Here is an 18,209-nt window from a genome sequence, read left to right on the forward strand (position 1 = left end):
ATGTTCAGTAATTGCAGAGGTTAAACTTGCAGACTGGCCTTAGTCACTTGTTCAGCTGTTAGAGTTTCCTGAACTGCAATTTACACTGTAAACATGGGAATTTCAGGGTTTAGAAGGCTTTTTTTGTTAGCTTTTCAATCTGTCTTCTACATCCACAGTTATTAAACATCCTGGCCTTCTGTTTGGATGGCAGAAATCTTATCCACAAATTGATCCAACCTTTTCACTAGAGGATATGGTAGGTGCCAGATGAACATGAGTTTAGATGGGAACTCTTGGTAGATTTCCATTCCTTTCAGTTCTGCAGGGAGTCCCTCCTCCGTGGCAGTAGCACCACACTGGTAACCACCCACGTCGCTTTTCTTCATAACAGCAGCTGGTATTTTGGTACCAGGAAAGATTGCCTGAAGAGTATAAAAACAGGAAAGGCTCAGAGGTTTTTCAAGCTGCCAACAACATATTATTCCTTCGTCTGCTGCTGAGTTTTATTCCCAGACCCTCTTCCAATATTAAAATGCATATAACAGGAGCAAGCCAAAAATCACTTTACAAAGGAAGCAGATCAAGACACAGGATGAGGCTTTTGACCGTGCTGGCCAGCCTGTTGCTGATTGCTGAGACTGGGTCCCTCGCCCCATAGAACCCTGAGAGCCGTTTTCTCTCTGTCTCCCAGTTTATGAGTTAAGTAGGATTATCTTCACTACAGCAGGATCCCAGCATAGGAGTTGGCAGCAGCTAAATTTAAATTCTTTGGGGATGGAAGGGAAGAAATCACAGATTTGGACTTCATTCTTTAAGTGCTTTTAAAGTTATTAAAGTGGTGTTTGGCTAATAAGTAATGAAACCTGCCTGTAATTCACCAACTGAGATGAATGTATATGTGTTGGTCTTAACCAAGATTCTCTTTCTCTGTCAGCTGTGTAGGGCAAAGGTAACAGTGAAGATGGCAGATAGCAAAGCTTCTAGACACAGGCTGCTAATGAGCAATGATAATAGAACCATGTAGTTGAGTGGGATCATCAGGTTTTCATGCCTGGAAATAGCAGCTAGCAGAATTCTTTAAGTATCAACATATGTTTAATTTATTGCAATAGCTACTTCTCTCTTCCCCCCGCCCACCACCCCACTTCTCTACAGAAGTAAACATCCATTGGCCAGTTAAATCAGCTTTAAGGCTGATTTGCACTTCTGAAGACTTTGACCCACTGATTTCAACAGAGTAATTGCTCATTCACACCAAGAATTGGGCCATTTAAATGTGTGGCCTGGTAGTAGTGTATTAAATAAATAAACTGTATTACAGTAATATTCAAGTCTACCCTAAATCCTTAAAAGGCTAAAAACTTTCTATGTGTGCTGTGAAAAATCATTGCATTACTTTAGGACATCTAGATTTGGGTGAGCTTTTCAATAATGTTATTGGACATATTTAAGATAGAATTTCAGTCTAAACTTCAAAATGTATTTATTGTTGTAACTTAATAACAACTCCTAAATTATTGAGGGGTGAACGCCATAAGATTAGAGTTGAATTCAGACGAGCACTCCAAAGTTTGGAGTCTTATTAGAGTTCTTGAATCTGCAAGATTGATCTATTGTATATGAGGTATTTATGGTGCCCCTACCACCATAGTATTAAGGTGTCAGTGTCTGGTGCTGGAAATTGGAAAATAATCCTAAGGATAGGTTTCTCTTAAGGTTTCTAGTGTTTCTTAGTAGGTTGGCAATAGCACAAGTAACTGTTCTTTCCGAATTTCATCATTTCATGTTCCAGTCCCACCGAGAATTTGGAAGCACAGGCTAGGTCTACACTACCCGCCTGAATCAGCGGGTAGAAATCGATCTCTCGGGGATCGAATTATCGCGTCTCGTCGGGACGCGCAATCGATCCCCGAATCAACGCTCTTACTCCACCAGGGGAGGTGGGAGTAAGCGCTGTCGATGGGGAGCCGCGGAGGTCGATTTTGCTGCCGTCCTCACAGCGGGGTAAGTTGGCTCTGATACGTCGAATTCAGCTACGCTATTCGCGTAGCTGAATTTGCGTATCTTAAATCGACCCCCCCCCCCCCCCCCCCGTAGTGAAGACCTGCCCACAGAGATGAATGCAAATGAAAAGTAATGAGGAGCAAAGATAAATGATCTCACAATGTTCAGAAAAGCTTTGGTCAGTATTAGAAAAGGGGAAAAGGGTGAAGTTTTGGTGGAAAAAGCAGGTTCTTTTTTTTCCCCCTCCACCAGTTTGTTCATTCCTGCCCATCCTAATATTGCTATTGGATTGTCGTTTAGTTTCCTTGGTGTTCTATTAGCTCAGTTTGGGCCAAAAGGGAGTCTTCTCTCCTAACAGCAGAGTGTTCATAATGCCCTCCCGCTCTGGGTAGGCACAGAGATCCAGTAGTGCTTTAATATCTCGTTAATGACGTTAAATTGAGCAATGTTAAATATATGTACATATGACCCATTTGCAGTTAACTCACAATTCCTGTTACTATTCCTGAAGAGAGTTCATACAATATCCTGGAACGGCCTGTTGACAAGGTACCACTATCTCAGTTGTATATGACTAGGCTTCTTGCTCTGTTATGTATTTGTGCAGTAGAGACTAATTACGGTTGGATTTTCAAAGGTGTTGAGCATTTGTAGCTCCCATTAACTTCCATAGGGTTTGTGGGTACTCAGCACTTCTGGAAATCTGGCCACGTGTGAGTTTTTGCAGCACTGGATGTCATAGTCTATAAAATAACTAACAAATGCATATCTCATGAATTTACGGTAGTTACAGCAGTGTGTTTACATGTGCATACAGTGGGGTATAGTGCAAATTAATGGGCTTGATTTTGATCTAATTCTGGTCAGAATTGGATCCACTGTGGGGACACTAGCACAAATACAGAAATTCTCCAGGTGTCAGATGGAGACTATAACTCAAAACAGTGTGTTTGTACATCTGCAGACATAGGGTCAAATAGTGGAGTTTTGAATGTGAAATTATTGCACTGAGATGTGTAAAGGAAGTGAACGACAGTAGGATTATATGCTCAGACACGTTTGTTTGTTTTTAAAAAATTGCAGAATTATTTATGATTATATAATCCAATTAGATGGTGTTTGGTAATCCAATAATTTAATTTAAAAAGTGTGTTACTGGGATATTTAAGAATGGACTTCATCAACTTTAACTCTAGGCTAATACAGTATTTTATGTTGAAATGTCAACAAGAGATGGGCCTCAAGATTCATTTTAGAGAGACTGGGCAACAGCAAAATTGGAACTTGAGGGTGTTTTGATTATAACAATGTTTCTCAACCAGGGGTACATGTATCCCTGGGGGTACGCAGAGGTCTTCCAAGGGGGTACATCAACCCATCTAGATATTTGCCTAGTTTTACAACAGGCAACATAAAACCACTATCAAAGTCAGTACAAACTACAATTTTATACAAACAATGACTTGTTTGTGCTGCTCTATATACTATACACTGAAAGATAAGTACAATATTTATATTCCAATCCATTTATTTTATCATCATATGGTAAAAATGAGAAAGTGATCTTTCAATAATAGCGTGCTGTGACACTTTTTTGTATTTTTATGTCTGATTTTATAAGCAAATAGTTTTTAAGTGAGGTAAAACTTGGGGGTATACAAAACAAATCAGGCTCCTGAAAGGGGTACAGTAGTCTGGAAAGGTTGAGAACCACTGGGTTATAATATACATTGTTGTTATAAATTTTCAGCAAAAGATACATTTTGAAATATAACTGTTTAAATCCAGGGCCGCCCAGACGGGGGGGGGGGGGCAAGTGGGGCAATTTGCCCCAGGCCCCGGGCCCTGCAGGGGCCCCCATGAGAGTTTTTTGGGGCTCCTGGAATGGGGTCCTTCACTCACTCCGGGGGCCCCAGAAAACTCTTGCGGGGCCCGGGCCCCCGGAGCTTCTTCCACTCCGAGTCTTCAGGGGCAATTCGGCAGCGGGGGGTCCTTCCACTCCAGGACCCGCCGACAAAGTGCCCCGATGACCCGCGGCGGGGGGTCCTTCCGCTCCGGGACCCACAGCCGAAGTGCCGGGTCTTCGGTGGCAATTTGGCGGTGGGGGCCCCCCGCCGCCAAAGACCCCAGGCCCCCTGAATCCTCTAGGCGGCCCTGTCTAAATCCATATCTCAGCACCTAGATACAAGTGGCCTGGTTTCCACAGATGCTGAACACTCACCATTGCCTTTAATTTAAAGGAGACTTACCTAAATTTGGATACAAGTAACTAACATTAGGCACCTAAATGTGAAAACTTTATGTACAGTCATTGCTCTTCTTTTTTGACAGCAGAGGAGGACATTGAAAAGCACTTTTATAATCCATTTTCTAACAACTTTCAAACTACAATTTTAGGAGCACAGTAAGCTCTATCTATCTTCCTATCTGTCTGAAATTACAGCACTAATCACTTCTGTGTCTAGGCACTAAATTATTACACATTATTTGTGATATACTTTTTCATCTATAATGCATTGCATTTTTCATTAGAAAACTTAGCAAATTTTGCAAACTCTGTAGAAGGATGGAGTTCAGTTGTTGCAAAAGCTACCAGTGCCCTATGTGAGTCACTGCCTTCGAGACTCTGGGTTTGTGTATAGCTTCTGCAAGATCCAGAGATTCATTCTTACAGCACTTGGGCTGTCAGACCACTAATGCTGGATATTAGAAACCCAAATCCAGAAAATCTGTGTGTCAGAAGTGTCACTGATGTTATGATAGGTTTCAGAGTAGTTGCTATGTGCCATAGTGATGTGCTTCCCATTCCACTCTTTACCTTTCTGTCACAGTGTCAGGGAGCTGGGTGGGAAAACAAGATTTATCACTGAAAAGGGAATTAATAAATATACTATAACTAATATGTTATGCTAACATAATCCTAATCAGGTAATTATTAAAGGACTGCTTGGCCTTTAAGGATATTGATTTAATGGGAATTAATTTAATGTTTGAACACAGTTTGTGTAACATTATCATTGGTAGTGATGCAGAAAATTGGAATGTCAGCTCAGCTGAAAAGAGGTTAGCTTTTCCATTATCACACTGGATCCCAATGCTTATGGAATGCAGTTAATAGACCTCTATTTTATTATTTCAATATATATTTAAATGTTTTGGTTTTATCTAAAAGTCACTGAGTAGAAACAGTGGGTGACAGTATTTATCACTGTGGTGTATTTTAATCAGGGGCTTGAGTTCCTGTCTAACTGAGACTTATGAAAGTTCATTGGATTTTGTATTTGACTTGCCAGTCCTCCTTCCTTTCCTTTCTCCCTAGAGACATACACATACTCTTTCTATTTTCTGCTTTTCTATCCTCCAGGCTGCTCATCCAGTGTAGGATAAAGCAACAAAAATACTTAATAGGGATAGGTTTATAGTTATGAAAAAGATACCAGCATAAAAAGATTAAGAGCAGGCTAAGTTCGCTTCTGCAGGATGTTATAAATAGAATATTTTGAAACAATATGATGCACATTCTAGTCACACCTTAGAAGCTCTTTCTTGTGACCTATTCAGTTTTGAATTGGTAACAGTGTACATAATAGAAAGCCATTGTGGGATGGGATATGTGTGTGTAACTCCTGTTTACTTGATGGATGTTGTATCTGCTTATCCCAGGACTTAATTTGATCTTAGGTGTATATAATGCAAATTAGTTTCCCCCTTTATAGTACTTCTAACAATTAGCTATTCAAGATGTATACACATATGTGTGCACAGGGAGAAGGGGAAGCTATGTCTTTAACAACAAATGATTGAGAAAAAACATAGATTGAGGCCATGTCTGGTGGGCTTTTGCAGAGAGATTCATTTTCAAACAAGTATCAGAGGGGTAGCCGTGTTAGTCTGAATCTGTAAAAAGCAACAGAGGGTCCTGTGGCACCTTTGAGACTAACAGAAGTAATTCCTGCTACAAGACAGGCCCAGAAGAGAAACCAACAGAACTCCACTGGCCATCACCTACAGTCCTCAGCTTAAACCTCTCCAACGCATCATCTGTGATCTACAACCCATCCTGGACAATGATCCCTCACTTTCACAGACCTTGGGAGGCAGGCCAGTCTTCGCCCACAGACAACCTGCCAACCTTAAGCATATTCTCACCAGCAACCACGCACCGCACCATAACAACTCTAACTCAGGAACCAACCCATGCAACAAACCTCGATGCCAACTCTGCCCACATATCTACACCAGTAACACCATCACAGGACCTAACCAGATCAGCTACAACATCACCGGCTCATTCACCTGCACGTCCACCAATGTTATATATGCCATCATATGCCAGCAATGCCCCTCTGCTATGTACATTGGCCAAACTGGACAGTCATTACGCAAGAGGATAAATGGACACAAGTCAGATATCAGGAATGGCAATATACAAAAACCTGTAGGAGAACATTTCAACCTCCCTGGCCACACAATAGCAGATGTAAAGGTAGCCATCTTACAGCAAAAAAACTTCAGGACCAGACTCCAAAGAGAAACTGCTGAGCTCCAGTTCATTTGCAAATTTGACACCTTCAGAATAACTTCTGTTAGTCTCAAAGGTGCCACAGGACCCTCTGTTGCTATTTTCAAACAAGTTTTCAATTGAGGAATTCTATAACCATTCTTACCATGTCTTGGCAGGATGTTCCAGAGTGCAGAGATACAATGGCTAAGTGATTAAGCTTCTCTGTCCCCAGACTGAAATCCCACACAGCACAGGCAGCAAGTTGTCCAAACATGGTATCTGAAGAAATTTGTCAAACAGATAACAGGGACTAAAATTCATAAATACTTTGTAGTTTAGCAGTAGGGCCCAAATGCTAGACACACCACATCAAGAGTGTAAACAAGAGGAACTGCTCATAGAAGATTTCATAGATGCAGTACTTGTTACTTTACCAATCACAGAAAAATACCTGCAAGAACTGAAAAAGAAGCAAGAGGCAGATGAATTGCTGTGCCATATCATGACTATGCAAAGTGGATTGGAGAAAAACAGACCAAGTCAGAAATTTCACTGAAGACGTATTGGACAGTTTCTGTGGATCTTATTTCTTGTTGAAGGAGTCCAGACCGATTATCGCTACATCCGTGCAACAGGAAATCCTTGACAAAATGCATGAGGGACCCAGAGGCATTACAAAATGCAGGAAAAGAGCTAAACATTCTCTTTGGTGACCTGAGCTGAGCAAACAACTACAACAGCAAGTTGAGAAATGTGATATTTGTGCTTGCTTGAGAACAAACCCACCAGAACCATTATTACAATCTCCTCTATCAGAAGGGCCAGATAGTGATCTTTTCTATCTGGATAATACAACCTACCTGTTGATGATTAATTATTTCTCAAGATACATTGAAATTGTCAGGTTGTTGAACACCGCATCAAGTGCAGTTGCTGAAAGAATTAAAACCCATTTTTGCCTGTTTTTGGATTCCAGAGTAAGTCATTTCTGATGTTGGTTTTCAGTTTTCCTCTGAGATCTTTAAGAGGTTTCAGATACCAATGGTCATGTCTAGCCTCCATTTTCCCTAGAGATTCTCATCTTGCCCTTTTGGCTTACCAGTCAACACCTCTACGAAGTGGATTCAGCCCTGCAGGACTATTCATGGGAAAGAAGTAGAGTTCCATTATCCCAAACATCCCTTCCCAAATGGACGCTTATTAGCCTGACTTCCTGAGACTACAAAGAAAGAAGATTAATATAAACCCTGTCAGAAGCAGGACTTTGGTGGGCACCACAGAGATCATGTCTAGGTGAAAGATTCTCCTAGACAGAAAAGGGGACAGTGCAGTGGCGTGCAGGAACCTCACACTCCTACTTTGTTAGTGTGCCAGCAGGAATCATCCATCAGAGCTGGTGTCATTTTGTTGGGTCACCAGGTGGTCATCCGGTACACCCTGATTGATACCTCCCCCCCGAATGAACCTGTGAAATACTCTATCTACCCACATAGAATGAGGAGTGTGTCCTGTAGATCCTCTCCCTGAGATTAGATATCCAACTACAGAAAGGTAGTCTCCTACATTCCTGGAGAATGACATAAGATCTTGAGAAGTAAAGAAAATCAGAAGACTGGTAGACTAATGTCTTAAAAAGGCAGAATAAATCCCTGACCCAAGGCTGAAGGTTCAAGAAATCTACCCTGTCCTTCATAGGGCTTTTGTTGATAGTTCATTCATATTACATGTTGTTCTTTAATGAAAAGTTTGGATAAAGGTGTCACAAACCAGTCCTCAGCAGAATGCCCCCTGAGGAACTACATGGTGAAGTAAACAAAACAGTCTGCAGTCAGCAAACAGGATTAAATAAAGGTATGAAGAAAAAGACGGAAGGAAATATACCATGAAAGAAGGAAAAGAAACTCTGTAGCCATCTCTGGTCAGGATATTGGCTTCTCTTACTTTAGAGGGTCTTGGAAGTATCACAATCCCCTTCAGAGTTCACTGGGCCTCCATTACAAGTCTTAGTCTCATTCCCCTTCTTTAGCTCAGGGGATCTGTGGCCTCCTTCCACAAACTCAGGGACTTTGCCCCCCCCCCCCTCTCTCTCTCTGGGACCTGGGAAGCACAACAGCCTGTTCCCTTGGGGGAGTTCCCTCCTTTTAGCACCTCCTCCAGTCCTCACATAATTAGCAGGTACAGAGGGGTGGGGCCACTCCAGCCCAAAGCAGCTTCTTAACCCCTTACATGCAGGTGTGGGGTTCATATACTCTATCATAAAAGGTTTTATCACCCTTTGCTTTTCACAAATGCATTCCACTTTCTGAACATTTACAGACACTATTCAGTGTGGCCACTGAGGGAATATAGCAAGGAGGTAAGAGTCTGTCTATACAGGAAGTAAAGACAGTCTTGCATTCACCCTGAGCACATCCTGGGTCTCTGTAATCTCTCCATGTACTGTGGGCCATACCCTGAGCTAACTTAAAATCAATGGTGGCACCGTTGCTTGAGCGTGCAGCTGAGCATCTGACCCTATGTCATCTTCTATGTTAGGAAAGCACATAACAGACTTTGGGCACTATTACTATTTAAATAATAATAATACATGATCAAGTGCCACCTCTTTAGAAAATGAGAAGAAAACAAAAAATTGCTTTACCCAACAACTCCTATCATCAGAGAGACTCCGCTGGCATTCAGAATTAATCACACCAACTCTTGTATAGCAATATAATATCTGTGCCCCTCCACAGTTTGCTGTTTGAAAGAGCACAGTTAATCTGAGAACCAAATTATCTGAAATTTTTCATTGCTGAAAAACGACTACATTCTGGGGTCAAAAAAGAAAGATATCGTAGAGGAAAAAAGGGTAGCAAAAAAAAGCTATGGTTAGCACTTGTATATATTGTTCAGGAACATGTAAAAACTGGCTGCTGGTCCTGTCTCATGCTCAGTTCCTTTCCAACCCTCATTCACTGCTGCAATCTGTTAATATTTGAAAGGCAGAGTAACTCAGCTACTGACTTACAAACTTTATTTGTATCAATGTGAACTAAGGAGGCAATCCCAATTCAAGAAGCCATATTCTTCCCTTATAGGATACAAGTAACAAGTCACTTGATGTTAATTTTATCCCACAGTGTGAGAATCCAACCTCAGGATGTAATGGGCATCCCACATGAGATGGAGATTAATGTACTTAAAGCAATTCAAGGAGACATGACAAAATATGGATGAAAAATGAGAAGACTAGAATAAGAGCTCTTTATCGTGAGAGAGATTTCAACAACTTCTGAACTTCAGTTGTTACAGCTGGCAGAAATAGAATCATGGGACTGGAAGGGACCTCAAGAGGTCATCTAGTCCAGTCCCCTGCACTCATGGCAGGACTAAGTATTATCTCTAGACCGTCCCTGAAAGGTGTTTGTCTAATCTGGTCTTTAAAATCTCCAATGATGGAGATTTCACAACCTCCCTGGGCAATTTATTCCAGTGCTTAACAACCCTGGCAGTTAGGAAGTTTTTCCTAATGTCCAACCTAAACCTCTCTTGCTGCAATTTAAGCCCATTGCTTCTTGTCCTATTCTCAGTGGTTAAGAAGAACAATTTTTCTCTCTCCTCCTTGTAACAACCTTTTATGTACTTGAAAACTGTTATGTTCCCCCATCAGTCTTCTCTTTTCCAGACTAAACAAGTTGGTCTAAATTGTTCCCAACAGACCTGCAAGTTTTTCATTTGTGAAAATGTAAACTGTGCTATTCTGTTCTATAGAATCTAAGGCTTTCTATCCTATCCTATCTAATCCTATTCTATTCTATTTTATCATTCTAAGGATTACATTGACTAGAGCTGGTTGAAACATTTTTGGCAAAAGGAAACGTTGAAGCATATCAGTTCTGATTATGATTTTTTGGAGGGGAGGACAGTGCAGTAAGAGGCTTGTACTTCATAGCCTGGTGATTAAGGCACTGGTTTTGGATGAGGGAGGTCTAAATTGAAGTCCCTGCTCTGCCTGATTCAAAATGATCTGGGATGAAAAACTCTATTCTGAAGCAGGGTCTCCTGCATCCTAGACCAGTGAAAACCTCTGGTTTTGGTCCAAAACTAGACATTTTGACACAATTCTAGTTTTTGTGAGAACGTCTGAGTTTGTTTCTGCTCCATGGCAGAATGAAACCAAATTTTGAAACCTCAAAAGTTGCCATGAAACGAAATTGTTGTCCTCCAATCAGCAGTCATTCGGACCTGATTCCTAGCCTTTGTAAGGAGCCGGTGCATAGCTGCATCTCCCCCAGAGGAGCCCTGAGAGTTTACAATCCCTTTCTTAGCCCCCATGATGTATTTATTGTGCCCATTCAAAGTGCCACACCTTATCCCCCTGCGCTGATTCAGCTCAGCTGGCCAGCCCTTTGAGGGGCAGAGCCAGGGGCTGCCCCCATTCCCCACCAACTTGCTCATGGCAGAGAAAAGCAGTCCTCCAGAGTCTGATCTCCTCCTCCCCCAATCCCCAAGTATGAGAAGGCCATACAGTACAGGGAGCTTCTGCACCCGTTGCTTAACTGCGTGGCTGCTTAATGGGAAGTGACAGTCCTGCCCCAATAGAGCAAATTTTTCAGATTTCATGCCAAAAAGAAAAAAAAATCATGTTTGTTCCAATAAAGATATTGAAAAAGGTGCAGGATGCTAGCCATAATACAGCTACCCATTTGCTTTAATTATGGTTGCATAATAAATTTCTTTTTGTGACTGTTAAACTAATGTGTTTAACATCTAAATATTACACATTACCATTGTGGATGTTAAATCAATATTAAATCAGCTTGGGAGCCTTGTTTACAGGCTCTGACATTGGGATCTACATGCCCACTATCTACATGTCTAGTGTCACAAATGCCAGCACTGGACTTGGAAATGCCAACTGTAATTTCAAGTTTAAAAAGAAACATTTCACCATTTATTCACGGTGACAAGGGCTTTTTTTTTTTAAATTCTGTGAACTTTCATTGTTCTGCGCTGGGCAAATGAGTGCAGCTTTCCTTGAAACCAGCAATTGACATACCCTTGAAAAACAAGGTGGTTGCATACCACTCTAACTGTTTTGAATGATTCACATTCAATCCCATGCTACAGAGTAGCAGGTTGTCTCTGGGCTGTGGTACATGCTTTCTGTGCTATTCTTCAGCTAGCTAACCCCTCTTCTCACCTAGAGTCTCACCTTACGTTGTTCTTCACTCTCAATAGACTTCAAACCTACTGGCTGTAAGAGAGAATCACTTATAGTATTGGAAACTTGAATTGGAATTTTACAGGAATCACATTATCCCTCAGACAGTATTGTTTTCTCTGATCTTTGTGTCTGTCCAATAATGTATTAAGTTGTTCCATGTTGTCGGGGCAACATGATTTTTCCCCAGTCTGCTGATACATTACTCGAAGAATTGTCAAGGAAAGGGGAATAAACAGAAACACACGAAAACTAAGGATGAATTGACTTTCTGAAGTAGGCAAGAATTACCTACAAATTCAGGTTATTACTAGGCGTAATTAAGGAGATCCATTTTAGATAAAAGAGGTGGCAGGACTAAAAATGTTCTCTTTCTCTATGGTGTCTATGATAACATAGTTCTTATTAGCAAATTTCCAGTATAGTTTACTTAGGAAAATATCTTTTTAAAAATTAGAGTGACAAGTAGGGCGAGATAATATCTTTCATTGGACCAACTTCTGTCCAACAAAAGATATTACCTCACCCACCTTGTCTCTCTAATATCCTGGGATCAACAAGGCTACAACAACACTTTTTAAAATTATTCTTCATTCATAGTGTTTCATTCCTAAACACAGTGTGAAGAATTAAATATGGATTCAATTTAAGTGACTTTCAGTGAACATAAAAGGTGTCAGATTGCACTGAAGATTGGATCCTGTATTTATCCATAAAATAGTGCACAATGAGCGGCAGTATGAGCTTCACCCATACCATCCTACCAATGTGGAAGGGGCAAGACTAGAGGATATTTCATGTCTATATTCATTAATATTGGACTTGAGTGGAAGTTGTGGATGTGCAGAACTTTCCAGGATTGAGCTCTAAGTGCTTAGCCTCTGGTAAAACTGTCAACGGAGTGCTTTTTGTTATAGGAACATGTATGTGTCCTTTAGGAACTGGAATGAGACAACCAACTCATTTCACACAGATCACCTAACATCTGTCAGACAGTAATGACTTTCAATGGTTACCAATGTAGGGCTATATTCTATTGTGTTTTGCTGGTGTGATGTGAGAGGAAGGTGATAGGAGGAGTGTTTAGGAAGTCTATATGTATAGCCCCATATATATTATGTGTATTTTAATATATGTATGGTAATATAATATTGTAGATAATATATTTTGTGGCATATATATTAGGAACCCCTAATGGACAAAGAAGCACTAAAGAAACGGTGTCCATAAACCATAGCCCCAGTGCGCCTGCATATAAGTCTGTCTTGGTTGATCTGCTTGGCTGTCTCCCTACTACGTATGCTACAATCATTACCAACCAGTGCTAGCTGGGTATCCAAAATGCTCCTTTTCATACCAACAGAAATGTGCACCCAATAATGCATTTACCAGACTCACCCCATAAAATCCTGGCAGGATTTTAAGAAGAATCTGCCAGCTTTTCTGCTCCCCATAGAAGCACTAGCCAGCAGAGGACTTGATCCTCAGACTACATATGCACTAATGACAAAGGCTGCATAACCTACTGCCACTATCCTGAGCCACCGAGTTCCTCCCTGCCCTACCAAAACAGTGAGTTTAGATGAAAACAAAGCAGAGTTTTCTCTTATAAGATTAGAGGTCATAATAAGTGAAATGTCTGAGCTGACTGTACAAGAACTGCATAGCATGAAATCCTTCTGTTTCATCCACCCAATAAAACTCCAAAGAAAGGATCTTATGGCAGCAAAATGTCTCTTTCAATTTCTGCTCCTCTTTTGCAAGGGAATGAGGAGCTTGACTCTGTCGCTGAGAGAAAGCATTGGAATTCGGTGGCTGTCTGTGCTTTCTTAAAATGCCTGTTTTTAAAGCATCAGTGTAAAGGATGGGGTCTGAGTGGGACTGGGGTACATTTCATACCAGGGAAGTGCAGAACTATTTTGAAATGCATTCCCCACAAAAATGGTGAAAAGTTGTACCAGCATATAAGGAAATGTGTGCTGCATGCGGATCTGTGTCCTCAAGCTGCAGTCAGTAACTATTGATGGTGTAAGCATCAGCTCTGTTGATAAAGGGCAGGGCTTTTTCACAAGCAGCTGTGTGCACTACAGAGACTTCCTGCTGAACCACACATTTTCAGATATTTAAAGCCTCCTTAATAATGTGGGTTTGAAATGCACAGCAGTGAGGGGTGGGAAGAAACTTTGGATGGAAAGAAGGACCACTTTCAGCAGTACCAGGATGCTGGGGGGAGCGGGAGATGTATAAATGGTGGGTGACTTTCAATGGTCCTCTTCTTTCTGCCAACTCATTTCAATTAAAAACAGTGGGAAGCTACTTTTAGTTTTATTCATGAGGTTGAAAAATGAAATTGCAAGCAGGGCTACGAAATTGCTGGCATCCGCTTCATCTCCCCACCTATTTCAATTTAATTCAAAGCTAAACTGCAGGGATTGGCACCTGAAGGTTAAAAGAACAATCAACCTGTTGGGTTAATTTGGTATCTCCGTCTATTTTCATTTGATTGTCATTTATTTTTGATTGAAAGATTCCAAATGCATTACAAAAACCCCTGTAAAGTGGAAATATTCCATTAAAGGATTTCATTTACAACTTGTGCTGGACATGAAACCAGGTCTTCAGAAGTTAAAGTTAATTTTGGTCTTCAAAAAGTCCTAATATTGAAATAGTATCTACTGATATGATCAGGAGATTCTTATTTCAGATAATTATACGGCATATTGGAAATAGGAGGAAATGTATTTCTGACTGCATAAGTCTAACGTAGATCTTGTCTTTTTTAATACTGGAGTTTTTAAAAGGCAGTGGAACCCACTTATAATTAATTCAGGTAGAGTGAAACACAATGTATAGTGAAGTAGAATAAAAGCCTCATATTCTTTTAAAACATACCAATGCACAGTTGCATATAATGTGGGTTTGAAAGAAGAATGCACAGGAGTGAGGGGTGGGAAGAAACTTCTGATGGAAAGAAGGCCCACTTTCAGCAATACCAGCTTTCATATATACAGATGTTAACAAAACTGTGAAATTGTCAGTTGTATTCAGAGATGAATTAAAATTCTAGGTAGACTCAAATTGCAACTGAAAAGGATCTTATTCTCATTTATACTTAAAATGAGTGTCAGTGTAATTTACATGAACTCTCAGACCATTTTACAGTGCCATAGCAAAGTGAAGAGGTTTAAGTGCAAGTGAAAATCAAGCATAAAGTGTTTATAGCTGATTCACTTTACAGTAAGCTGTTAGTGCTTACAGAACCCCTTTGATCTTTGTAAAATCTAGTGACTGAATCTAGGTTGTTTTTTTAAGAATGGTAAAGAAAATACATAGAACTAAGTTTGAGCTGAATATCATTTTACAAAACTTGGATGAAAACATTTAAGCTTTTTTCTTCTCCCTTGGGTTTTGCAATAAGGCTAAATACAGTTGGACTGTTTATTTAGATTTTTTTAAAAAACAAAACAAATTAAATCTCTGGTGCTAGACTCATTTGTTCAAAATACCAGTTTAAGGTTGTCTTTATTTCTGGTGACCATTAGTGTCATTCTCTGAATGCTCTGTATGATAGGAATTTGGGTAACAGAAATTATGAGAATAGACTATAAATCAAGATTGTTCTTCCTTAGGAAGAGGAGGGGAAACCTCCTTTCTCATCCCTTTCTTTAGGATTGTTAGAAGAAAGAGGGGAATTGAGGAAAAACTTGAACGCCCAATAGAAATTCTGAAAGTAAAGGAGAATGAATCTCTAAGAAACATACACAAGTCTGGTTGTCTAGTTGGAAATTCCTGTTCTTGTGATGGACTTTGGAATCCAGAACATTCACACACCAACAGGAAGGACTGGAAGGAAGAAAAGTTGACAGACTCTGGGTGGGATTTTCAAAAGCACTCAGCATTGATCTGATTCTGCTTCCACTGAAGTCAAGCTAAAACTCCCATTGATTACAGCGTGAGCAGAACTCACCAAGAGAGTACTCTCAAAATCCTACTCAGAAAGTCTATATCAATTTACCACTCTTTTTGACCAGTAGTTTCTAAAGGACATAAGGAAAGAGAGAGGTAAGGAGAATTATTTGAATTGGAGTTTGTCTGAGAAAACTTCCTTAACATGAAAAGCCTGTGTATAAAACAATCAGCCTTCCAGGTATGCAGTAGCTAGGGAGAAGAAAAGGAAAACATCGTAGACAATCAAGGAAACAGGTTAACTATGATTGCATACTGCACTGATTTGTCTATCTTTGGTTATTTCTAGCTGTGACAATTTCTACCCCATAGCTTTATTTTTTTAGACAATGATTTTTCTTTCATTCTTCCTGTGTGTGGTTTTGAATGAACTCCTTGAAATAGAAAAGAACTACTTCAAAAATGTCAGACCAACGTGTTTGGTGGATGGGCAGAAATTGTTTGTTTAAAGAATGACCTATATGCTTGTTGCTAGATTATATCTTGGTGAATGTTATGCTTTTGGACCACGTGATTATTCCGCATTGCTATTGACAAAATTAGAATAAATTAAGCTGTGTAGTAGTTTTGAGTGCTGCAAAACAAATTCTGTGTGCCCACCTCAAAGTGGGTACATTTCATTGTTGGTGAAGTTACTGCTTACCTAGCTAACAGGGTAGTTGAGGCTGACATAATCTTTGCAAAGCACTTTTGAGATTAAACAAACTATATAAAATAACAGTATATTGTTCTACTTCAGTATAAATGGAGTTTCTGTATATTTGAGCTCACTTTAAGCAGATTCTACATATATTTGCAACATCTGGAACAGCACATCTGGCTATCATCACAGCTGTGAAAAAAATTGTGCTTTTGTTTTTTGTTTTAAGAAACTCCATCAGCTCCAAAGCATAGGGAGAGCTTAATTAAAGCCATTAAAGAAATCTGTAAGGAAAAGAAATATCATATGTGCTTAAATACGCTGTTTTTGTTCTGAGTTCATGAAATCTGTCTCCCGTACTGAACTAACTGTCAGATGAATCACAGTTAAATACACAGTGATGAAGGAGTTCATAGAAAGCCTCTTGGAGTGGAGGTGTGGGCTCCCTTTAACACTCTTCTTTGTATAGAAATTATGGTTCAAATCCTGCTCACTTTACTAATAAAAGTATTCCACTGATAGTGTCACTGTTTACATAATCAAGGCATTAACAGTGAAGGTTTGGCTCTGCGTCATGCAAATGAGAGCTCTAATTTTCCTTCTTTTGTCCAACAGGAGGAGAAGTTCCTTATACGACACTGGCAACACGAATGATGATGGGTGCCTGGTGGCTTTTTGCTTTGATTGTCATCTCATCTTACACAGCAAACCTAGCAGCTTTTCTCACAATCACTCGCATTGAGAACTCCATCCAGTAAGTGGACAAAGAACAGATGGTGGGTGGGTGTGTCTGTGTGGGTGTGTAAGTATATGAAAAGGTGGAAACCCTGAGAAAAAACACTCTTTAGCCAATATTCTTTGGGGCAGAATGTCTCACAGATCAATCTAACTGGTAACTTACTGCAAGCTAATTACTTTTCTCAGGCACAAAGAAGTTTATGTCCCTTAGACGTATATATATTCTAAAGGAAATTGTTACTGTCTAAAAGGTTTGAGGAAGTAGAACCTGGAGCAGTTATTTAATGTCTGTGGTTGTCAGACGTCCCCCACGAAAAGGTGCCATTATATCAGTGTTTGAAATGGAAAAATAAGTATTGAAGTGCTCCCCCTCCACACTCTCCAGTTGTAATCAGCCCCAAGAGTCTGTATCCTGACCCTTTCATGGCAGTTAGTCAAAGAGTTAGCTGTTTCTGAGGGTTTAAAATAAAATTTCCCCTTTTCTGCCAGGGAAATGCAATCAAATGTGTTAATATGAATGAATAAATAAAATTAACAGACCCATTCTCTCCTTCATTTTAAGCTCATATTTTTGTCATATCAATTTCCTCACACTTTCTTCTTGCGACCTATCTGCTACTTTCTCCTTTCCCTTTGTATTTACTTTCCTTTTCCTCTCTGCATCTCCACATCTTGTTATTTCTCTGTCTCCCTCCCAGGATTGTTCGTGTCTTCCCCTGTCTAAGAGTAGATCTATACTGCATTATGAGGTGTGGTTGCAGCCTGGGTAGACATACCTGTGTTTGCAAGGATAAAAATAGCAATGCTGATACTGCAACACCGTCTTCAGGTGAAGACTGCACCACGAGTACATACCTAGGGGCCACAGAATGCTTTCACAGCCCACACTTCAGCCTGGGCATCTGTCTATTTTAGCTGTACTAGCATGGCTAGAGCTATCACATGTATGTCTACCCATGCTTGGTCACACCTTGGATTGCAGGGTAGGCGTACCCTAGGTTACTATTAGCTATCTTTCCATCTGACCCCCTGTGATGGGTTAGATCACAGAACCCCCTTTGGGAGCTGCCACCTGATATGCCAAGACTACTTCTGCTCCTGCTTTCCCTGCCAAGCTCGGGACCCCAGCATCCTGTCTTGCTGAGCCAGACACTCCCGTCTGCTCCAAC

At 40.4% G+C, this 18,209-nt stretch overlaps 1 protein-coding gene across 1 annotated transcript in view; it reads left to right on the forward strand.

Moving 5' to 3' along the window:
• GRID2 (glutamate ionotropic receptor delta type subunit 2) overlaps positions 1–18,209 on the forward strand; it is a 1,011,959-nt gene that overhangs the window by 835,136 nt on the left and 158,614 nt on the right. Inside the window, exon 12 of the mRNA XM_054030820.1 lies at positions 16,918–17,056. Coding sequence (XP_053886795.1) covers positions 16,918–17,056 — 139 coding nt within the window. The remainder of the gene's footprint in view (positions 1–16,917; positions 17,057–18,209) is intronic.

This window comes from Malaclemys terrapin, chromosome 5, assembly GCF_027887155.1.
Source record: "Malaclemys terrapin pileata isolate rMalTer1 chromosome 5, rMalTer1.hap1, whole genome shotgun sequence".
NCBI classification, from domain to species: Eukaryota; Metazoa; Chordata; order Testudines; family Emydidae; genus Malaclemys; species Malaclemys terrapin.